This window comes from Cervus elaphus, chromosome 12 (genome assembly GCF_910594005.1).
Source record: "Cervus elaphus chromosome 12, mCerEla1.1, whole genome shotgun sequence".
NCBI lineage: Eukaryota > Metazoa > Chordata > Mammalia > Artiodactyla > Cervidae > Cervus > Cervus elaphus.
Window position 1 is genome coordinate 64,554,504 of NC_057826.1, and position 9,813 is coordinate 64,564,316.

Below are 9,813 nucleotides of genomic sequence, written 5' to 3' on the forward strand. Positions count from 1 at the left end.
GGCCTTTCTGACACGCACCTCCCATGACCACTGGCTCCTTTATGTACTCTGGCCACATTTCCGTCATATCTAACTCTTTGCTGTGATTTGTAAACGTGTCTGTCTCCATGGCGCTTCCTCCTAAGCCATAAAGCTGGGACCCATACCAAGTCTTACCTGTCTTGAATTCCCGCTTAACACAATGCCTAGAACACAGCAGAGCTTGATGCTTATTGACTAAATTAATGTGGGACAGCGTCATAACTGGTGAAAAGGACATGGATCTCCTGTGGGAGTAAGGAAAGTAATCGCCTCCGTCCCCCATTCAAGGTGCATACATAAGTTCTCTAATTTACGTGTCGAAGGTCTGAAATTTTAGGGGACCAACACCAGTCCAGAGAACTGCTGAGGAGACTAACTTGCTCAGGGAACCAAGAAAAGTCAGGGCTTGGAAACTGGGCTTCCCTATCCGAGCAGGAAAAACGTGGAAAGCGGTGCCCGCGCGGCTGGAACGCCCTGATATAGGTGGAATCAACCTGGCCCCCAGGAAAACAGGGGCGGTGGGTGTGTTCTCTATCGTATCCAGGCAACAACAGTCCCGCCCATCGTTTCCGAAGCACTATGTGGCTCACTTCCTTACCCGGCTGAGCTCCTCTTGACCAATCGACGCACAGAACATCGCTAGGTTGGGCGTTGGTTGGAGGACTCCCGGGATCCGTCACCTGGAGACTCCGCCTCCCTACTTCTTCCCTGCTGCCTGCAAAGAAACTGAGCTGAGCGTTTGCTGGCTGCTGGCAGGCGGTCGTGGTAAGGGGAAGAGGCGCAGGGCTGCGCAACGTTTTCTATCCCTGGCTCCGGCCGCATTCCGAGATACCACAGAGGTGCCTCGAGGCCTGAGTCGTCCCGCCTAGCCAGTCCTTGAGGCTGGAGTGATTGAGGCCCCGGATCTGGACACGAGGGTTCTTTCTCCGCTCTGGACGGTACTTCCTAGTGGGGACCGGGGGACCGGGGCTCTGATGCTAGCAAAGTTTTGGTGTGGGTGGGTTCAAACGACTTCGGAATGGGAGTGGAGCCTCACTGTGACCCTTGGCATCAGTTCATACTGGGCCTCCGTGACATCGGGCCTTTTACTTCCGGGCCCTGAGCTTCCTGGGTTCTCGCTCCTGGAATTATTCAGATCTTTTACTAAGCAGCCTTCCTAATCTCAAAGGTCCCTCCTGAAAGGAGGTGTCAGTTCATCCTCCTAGACTAGATAGTTATGAAAGCCCCCAGGTTTTGTGCGTCGCTGTTCCCTCTTAGCTCTGCTCATGTTATTTTCAGTATAGTCACAAAGAGGCTGAGTTTTATTGGGTAAAAACATGGCTTTTGGAGCGGCGGGGGTCTGGTTTCCAATCAGGGGTTTCACTTTATACCAGTAATGTATCTTTGGCAAGTTATGCTTCTGGATCCTCATTTTTTTCATCTGTAAAATGATGAAAATGTCTTTCTGTTTTGTTTTTTTAAATAAGAACATGAGGCATATAGCTCAGCTTCTCCATATAATGAGCCCATGGGCCAGCACTCTGACAGACAGGTTTCACCCAGCAGCATTTTTATTATCCTGTTGTACTGTACATGGAACTGTGCAGGACCTTTAGTCTGTGTCCTATTGAAAACAAAATTTAATTGGTTGAGGACAAAGTGGTTGCATCTTGGAGATCTTTGGAGGAAAGTGCAGGACGGTCGTCCTCACTGGAAATGTTGTAGAAATACCTCTGTGTGTGTGCTCGCATATGTGTAAAACATCCATAATGTGCATTTACCATTTTAACCATTTTTAGATGTATTGTTCAGTGGCATTAACATTATTACACAGCCATCACCACCATCCATTTCTAGAATTTCCCAAACTAAAACTCTGTGACCATTAAACAATAACTCCCATTACCATCCCCATCCCAACCACCACTTTATTTTCTGTCTCTGTGAGTTTGACTGCAGAGACCTCATGAAAATGGAATCGTTCAATCATTCAGTCTTTTGTGTCTGGCTTATAGAAATTCTATTTTAAAAGACAAACTTCATTATGAAAACAACCCAAGTGCAAAGCCAGAAGAGAAACCCAGTTACCCTTTTGTCATCTTTTTATCTATAACATAAGAATGTAATAGAAGACATTTTAAATTTTGTTAGGAGAAACTAATTAAAGGGTATAACCTTCTTCCCAAGTCAGTTCTTATTCACTTGAGGTTCTGTTTTTCAGCTCAGATTCCAAATGAAAATGTTTGAAAGCATTGACTCTACAACCACAAGATCTGGCCCAGATCTTTGGGCTGAAATCTGTTCCTGCCTGCCACATCCTGACCAAGAGGACAGTGCCAGCAATGCCTTCTCAGACTCCTTTATGGATTCTTACCCTGCAGGCACAGGCCAGAGGGAGGCCCCACACTTCGCACCACAGCCAGCTGTAAAGCCTTGGGCTCCCTTGCAGGATTCAGAAGTGTATTTAGCATCTTTAGGTAAGTTAGATGGTTTTTTTGTTTGTTGGTTTAAATCCGAAACTGGAGGTTTTAAGGAAGCATGTTGAAGTTCTATTACATCAAATCTGGTTTTCTATTCTTAATTTTTCTTTTTGTCCTTACCACATGTATCTGTCAGATGTAATTCTACAGGGGGTTTCGGTTTTTGGGAAGGAGCCCCCTTTTCCCAGTACATCCCTTAAAACAGTCTTTGTCATCTCTGGCCTCTGTTTCATCTCAATTTTGCTTATTTGTTGGCATTCTATAGACCACTCTTACCTACTCTTAGTGGCTCATGTATTCAGGTTACCTAAAAGTGTCAAAGCTTATGCCTTCCTGAAAGAAAAAGGTCATGGCCCCAGAGCTCCATTTTTATTTCTGATGCTACAGTTTGAGAAACTGTTATATTTAATAGAATGATTGTTGGGATGGGAGTATGTTGATATAATGGGCTTCCCTGGTGGCTCAGTGGTAAAGAATCTGCCTACTAATGCAGGACGCTCGGGTTTGATCCCTGGATTGGGAACATCCCCTGGAAAAGGAAATGACAACCCACTATAGTATTCTGGCCTGGGAAATCCCATGGATAGAGGAGCCTGGTGGGCTACCGTCCATGGGGTTCCAAGAGTTGGATACAACTTCCCGACTAAACAACAACATATTGACATAAAGTTCATTCTTCCTCTTGTTAGCCATTTCACTTTAAAAATATTTCCTGACCACAACTTATCTTTATGGCCGTAAGTATTTAGAGAGACTCCTAACTCAGGAAAGAGATTCAGATTGTCCCTTGATAGGGGAAAGACAAATATCCAGTCTTGCACAGGATCGCCAAATTTCAGAATTGTGATATCCTGTTTTATTAAACATGAGACCCATCACAACATGTCACAAAGCCAAACCTGGGAATAATTATTTGAAGAAGAAAAGACAGTTCTGGAAGAAGCTTTTGAGGAAGGACAGAAAGAAGAGTCAGAATAGAGTTTACATATTGCTAAGAAATGTCTTGGAAAAACAAAAGGCATTTGGTTAATGATATGCAAGAAAAAAAAAAAGATATGAGAAAAACACATGTGGAATGATGGCTAGTGAAAAAGATGAGGGTGTAATGTGAAATTTGTTGGGAAGACACCAGAAATAGGATAGTCATCCATGCAGCAATGGCCAAAGACGTTAACAGTTGTGTTATGGCAGTCAGAATCTGTCTTCAGTGATGGTAGGGAGAAGAAGCAACAGTCTGAGGAAGCTGGGGAACCAGATCCTCTGGCTTGTTGGTGCTCTGTGTCCTGGGAAAAGAAGAATCTTTCATGGAATCAGTCATGTCTTTGATTGGTGAAGACTGGTTCAGAAAGTTAAAATTCCACTTATCTTTTCTAAAATCAGTTAACATGATGATTAAAATGTCCTTTTACCTGTGGCAGAGCCTGGGTAACAATGGAGGACAGGTTTGGAGGATGCAAGGTGCCTGTTTCTGCCTGATTACACCTAACTAGGGACTCAGCCCATGGAAAGGGGAAGACTTTTTCCAGCCCCAAAGATTCCTTCCCACCTTGACAAGGTCTGACAATATAAAGATTGTTTTTATTGCCAAATAAACTTATATTAGAGAATCCACTAAAAGCAACAATTAAAAACTTTTAACCAATTCAACGTGAGATATACATAATCCTTTTTACATCCTCCTGGAGAGAAAAAAATCCTCAAATATTTAACATTTATCAACTGTAGGTTTGTTTTTTTTCTTTTTTTTCACATGGTGAGCTTTTGGTGGTAACTTGTAGCAACAAAAGGTGTTTGTTTTGATAAGTGGGTTCTAGTTGATGCGGCTTGCTTAGAAATGAAAACCAGATTGTGAATCATAAAGTTTCTATTGGTCCTGGGTTTGATGTCCACCTGTCCCCTCCAAAAAGCCATCATTTACCCATTTATTATAGTTGGAGGCAAGACTAAATTAAGGCAGAAAACAAATGGTGATACCCTTTCTTGGATTCTTTATTCTTAAATATTTATTTATTTCACTGCACCAGGTCTAAGTGAGGCACCCAGGATCTTTGATCTTAGTTGCACCATGTAGGATCTCGTTCTCTGACTAAAGATTCAGCCTGGGCCGCCCACATTGGGAGCTTGGATCCTTAGCCACCGGACCACCAGAGAAGTCCCTCTTTCTTGTGTTCTTACTTAAACTGCAAAGAGTAACTAAACATGTATTGTCAGGAAGCCATATGGACTGCTCTCACAGGGATTATAAGATGTTTGTTTTTATTAAGGCTCCAACATTCAGGCCACAAGTAGAACAACTTTCAGAAAAAACTGTTAGGAGATTCCTTTTCTTTAATCAAGAATTTAATCACACATCGTGATCTTAAAGGTCTCTTATTATCGTGTTCTCATCAAGTTAATTTTAGTGTCTAATGAACCGTTGAATCTCTCTCCATTTCTCTGATTCTTTCTCATGAGGTTTGAAAACCACTTTATGACACTGTGACAAAAAAAAAAACAAACAACCCAACCATTTACTCCTCAGAGAAACTATTTTCAGGAGTTGGAAAAAGACAACAGTATACACATCACATGCCAGGGAAAACAAGCTTTCCTTGGAGAGATACCTGCTGGGCTTCTGTGATTTCAAAGAAAATATGCCATCAATTTATTTATGAGAAGCTATGGTTTTCCCTTTTCTGGAGTTAAACATTTGTTTGATACAATGTAGAGTGAAGATGTTGTGAAGAAAAAAGAAAAATGTACATTTGTCCTTGAAAAAATGAGAGCAATGTGCTTGTATTCATCAATAAGAATTTTTCAGTTGGCATTTTGCATTTTAGATTACTTCTGTTTCATATTCAATTTCCTTGTTAAGCTCAACTTCCTCTCTCTTTAGAGAAGAAACTGAGAAGAATCAAAGGTTTAAATCAGGAAGTGACTTCCAAGGACATGCTTCGAACCCTGGCCCAAGCAAAGAAGGAATGCTGGGACCGGTTCCTCCAGGAGAAGTTAGCATCTGAGTTCTTTGTGGATGGACTTGATTCTGATGAGAGGTAATTGATTCCTAGTCCTCCTCCAGGTGATAGTCTGTTTCACCGAAAGCATTTCTCTTCCTCTAAAGAAGTCAGGGAGAGTGACATCTGAGTCCAGATATAATTTGATATCAACAGCAGCTTTTCTGAGCTAAATATCATCCTTTTTAAGGTTGCCTTATTTGCTCTTAGTCCAGAGGCAAATTTTTGAGAAAGGATATTTTTGCCAAAAAGCAAATTCCCCCCCTACATCTTGATCATAGGTTCAACAGAGTTGACCATCGTCTTCATTTTTACGTACACACTGCACCTGAGAAACTAGTCATCAGTCAGCAGCTGGAACCAAGTCGTCTTACCTGTGAATCTCCACTGCCTTACAGAGTTTCTGTCATATTGTAGACACTCAAATTTGTGTAGCATAAATGAGTGAATTTCTTAAGCATCTCTGGTGTAAAGGCACTGAGCTCGACGTCATGGGCATGAAGGGGGAGATGTAACGATGTTCTAGACCCTTCTTTTGGTCCTCAGAACTAGTTTGGGGTGAGAAGAATATATATGAAGACATACCTAACAAAATGAGGCAGCATAAGAGCCAGATGAGCAGAAGAGACAATGTGCTTTAAGAGTTGAAAGACCATTGAGCTCCCTCTGGGCTCTGGTTTTGTATCAAAGGGAAACAGTTGTCTGCAGGTGGGCCAGATGCAGAAAGGAGGAGAGGGCATTCTGTCACAAAGAGCAGGATGGTGTTTGCCACCGGGCACAGGCGCTCTGCCACTTACTGGGTGAGTAACCCATGTGTGTCTCAGCTTCCTGCTCTGTGAAGCAGGAGTAGTAGCTCTTACCTCATAAGGTTGTTATGAGCCTTAAATGAGTTACTGTGTATAAAGCACTTAGAACTTGTGCCTGGCACAGGGTCCGTACAAAGTGTTAGTTATTCCTAATATTATTCTTCCTAACAGAATTTTAAAATTCTCTAAGAAATTATTCAACATGAAAGTCAATGAGGGAAATAAAAACCTGAATTTTAACGCAAGGTTTTAGGGGACTATGACTTAACCTAAGTTTACAACCTATCATTAACATTGATTTTCAGAGTCCCATGGTATCAGATGAATACAGCTGCTGAAATCATGGACAGTATGTAAATAGAACTTCATAGTTACATTTTATTTTTTAACTTGCAAAGTATTTTCACTTACATTATCTCAAATACTCAAGGTGGCCCCAGATCCTTCAGAAATCAGGATGGCATCTAAGGTCAGGCCAGCTCCATCCAAGGGTTCAGAAAATAATATAAAATTTACTCTTTTCTTTTCCCAGTAAACTGACTCAAACACAAAAGATGAAGATGCACAGGTTCCTGAGCCACTAATAATTTGGTATTATATTCTCTCCCCTCTAATATTAATATGTCCTTCCTCTCTAGTTCTGAGAAACAATGACAATTTTCTGTTGCATAATTCTCAAATAGGAATTCTTTTTCTCTGAAATCAGATCAGCACCAACTCAAGTTCCTGTTTCTGTGTATTTATTAATACCTAAAATAATCCTTGTAGAAATAATTGGAACTATTTTATGAAACGTGTAGTAGATGAAGATTAAATACCCACATAGTATGGTCCCGAGCCTACATCTGTGGGAATGCTTCTTTCTGTTCAGAACAAGCACAGGAAACAGATATGCATTTGGTTTTAAACCTAAAAGTGTATGTTTTAAGCACAGACCATTTTGTAGTGGAATTGTGTGTTTCTTCATGTATGTGAAGACCCCTCCTCATCATATGCTTTTGGCAAGGGAGCAATGGGCTGGGAAATTATACTGTCCACAACATGATTCCCCCATTGTAGGTGTCTGAAATCTGCTGGTTATGGCCTTATTTCTTAGCTTATGACTTTTTGCTGTTGAAGAGCATAGAATGAGCTTTACATTATTTCTAGTCATTTGTATTTTACTGTGAATGTCTAATACCTTTAGGGAAGGATTCTGGATGCTCAAGGAAGGTAGGCAGGGATACTTCCCCCTCTCCACTGTGCTGTGCTTGGTCGCTCAGTCATGTCCGACTCTTTGCAACCCCATGAACTATAGCTTGGCAGGCTCCTCTGTCCATGGGATTGGTTCTCCAGGCAAGAATACTGGAGTGGGTTGCCGTGCCCTTCTCCAGGGCATCTTCCCAACCCAGGGATCAAACCCAGGTCTCCTGCATTGCAGGTGGATTTTTTACCATCTGAGCCCCCAGAGAAGCCCAAGAATACTGGAGTGGGTAGCCTACCGCTTCCCCAGGGGATCTTCTTGACCCAGGAATCGAACTGGGGTCTCCCGCATTGCAGGTGGATTCTTTACCAGCTGAGCTACCAGGGAAGCCCTCCTCCTTCCCACAGATCCAAACAAAAAAGAGCCCCCTGGCATAGTGGCCATTCCTTTGTGGGGGACATTGCTATTCAGATGTTTCCATCTTGGCATCTTGCTATAGAATGAACTAAATAAACAAAAACACCCGAAAAACCATACTTAGTGCAACTAAGTGCTGTAAATATAATTGAGCCTCAGACTACTTCAGGTGTCAGAGATACCAAGATGCTCAGGTTTCTGCCTTACTAATACAGAAGGCATAAGAGACGTGGGTTTAATCCCTGGGTGGGAAGATTCCCCTGGAGAAGGGCATGGCAACCCACTCCAGTATTCTTGCCTGGAAAATCCCCATGGACAGAGGAGCCTGGCGGGCTACAGTCCATGGGGTCACAAAGAGTCGGACACAACTGAAGCAACTTAACATGCAATAATTTGGTATTCATTTGAAATGTTTCCTCCCCTTGAAAATTTCTCTTCTCTCCAGTTTGGAGGAAGAAAGACCAGACAGGCATAGGCTCTTCAGCTGTTCTCATCAAGTCTTCAGAAACTGCATTTGAAGGGGGGGCCTAGTGCTGCGTGTCGCCCAAGTGCCCACTAGGGGGTAAATTATACCATGGAGCTGCCAGGATGCACAGCTGTCAGAGGAGTATTTGTGCCCCCCACCCCGTGTTAGCAGTGAAAAACAACTCTAGGAAGAAATTGGTGGTGGGTGGGAAGGCAGTCTTGGAGTATCTGAGATAATCATTAAGTAATTAGTCAGTGAAGTCTGATGCAGTCACACTTCCCTCCTCTTCTTTCCTAGCACCTTGGAACATTTCAAGAGGTGGCTCCAGCCAGATAAGGTAGCCATCAGTACAGAGGAGATCCAGTATCTGATTCCTCCAGAGTCACAGGTTGAGAAGCCAGCGCCCGGGGATGAGCCAACAGCAGCAGAACAATAAATTACACACATACACGCCCAGCAGCTGTCTTGGGTCCGGAGGGAACAGCGGAGCACTCATTGGCGGCGACGGCGGCAGCAAGGAGGTATCTAGGGAGGGGAAAAGCCCAGCCTTCCACTCCACCAAGCACGAAGCCACAGCCCCCTGAGGATTTGCCAGGGCCTGGCATGTGTGACTGTCTTGAGTAAAGCAGTGTTCACCAGATCAAAGTACCACCTTACTCTGTCTCACAGCTTGTCTGAGCTCTGTTGCTGCAGGTGAGAAGTCTGCTGAGAACCTAGTAAAGGACGAAGTGTGAAGGTATTTGGAAAAACTGATGCCCTTGTGTATAATGCATAAGTTAAATGAGCTGTACTTTTTCTTGCCTCTTCTGAACGTTCCCACCCATGTTCCAAGTGTTCCATTGGTAAACTGTCAGGGGTGTGTAGGGTCAAAGAGAGTGAAGTCTGTCTCCTTGAATCCAAGCCTCAGCTGGGGCTTCTCTGCCAACTCCATAATAAATATAGGGACTTTTAGGAAAAAGAGGCTGGGCTTTTCCTTCGTCTGATTGTTTCTTGTGGGGAAAATGAACAAAAGAAGTGTGAAAATGTTGGTGTCTCTGTGTATACATGTATATATATATATTTAATCTCATGCATGGTTTCTCCCCTGACTTCCTCTGATGCTTAAAAAGAGCCAGGTTCCAAATTAGACATGTAAATATGGTGTTGGTATTTGAAACCACTCCTGAATAATTCCACGCCTGCTCCTTGTGGCCACTTTCCTGGCTGAGCCTGTGCTTCCTTCCTTGTTTATGGTGTTCTTGTTCAGTTTGTATCGCCCACATAAAACTCTTCTCATCAGACTAGCCGTGTGTGTGGTTTTATTAACCTGATTCCTGCCAGAGAAATGCTTCCAGGCAGTGAGGAGTTAAAGACAAACGCACGTCAGTGCAGGAGAGCTGATAACCTCTGCCAGATTACTGTTTTATTTTTTTTTTAAAAAGATTTGTTTATTTATGGCTGTGCTGCGTCTTTGTTGCTGTGAGCAGTC

The 9,813-nt window shown here is 43.0% G+C and overlaps 1 protein-coding gene across 4 annotated transcripts; it reads left to right on the forward strand.

Moving 5' to 3' along the window:
* The first annotated feature begins 651 nt into the window (after positions 1–651).
* Positions 652–9,623, forward strand: CCDC32 (coiled-coil domain containing 32). 4 transcript variants are annotated; one of them, XM_043920395.1, is made up of 5 exons: positions 709–959; positions 2,227–2,477; positions 5,356–5,512; positions 6,812–6,870; positions 8,643–8,779. In XM_043920395.1, the coding sequence occupies exons 2-4, from the start codon at positions 2,234–2,236 to the stop codon at positions 6,861–6,863; spliced, it is 453 nt and encodes a 150-aa protein (XP_043776330.1). In that variant the 5' UTR covers positions 709–959; positions 2,227–2,233; the 3' UTR covers positions 6,864–6,870; positions 8,643–8,779. The 4 variants fall into 4 exon arrangements, with proteins under 4 accessions (XP_043776328.1, XP_043776330.1, XP_043776327.1 ...); XM_043920393.1 differs by lacking the exon at positions 6,812–6,870 and having other exon boundaries at positions 652–786; positions 2,222–2,477; positions 8,643–9,623; XM_043920392.1 differs by lacking the exon at positions 6,812–6,870 and having other exon boundaries at positions 717–959; positions 8,643–9,623.
* The last annotated feature ends 190 nt before the right edge of the window (positions 9,624–9,813 follow it).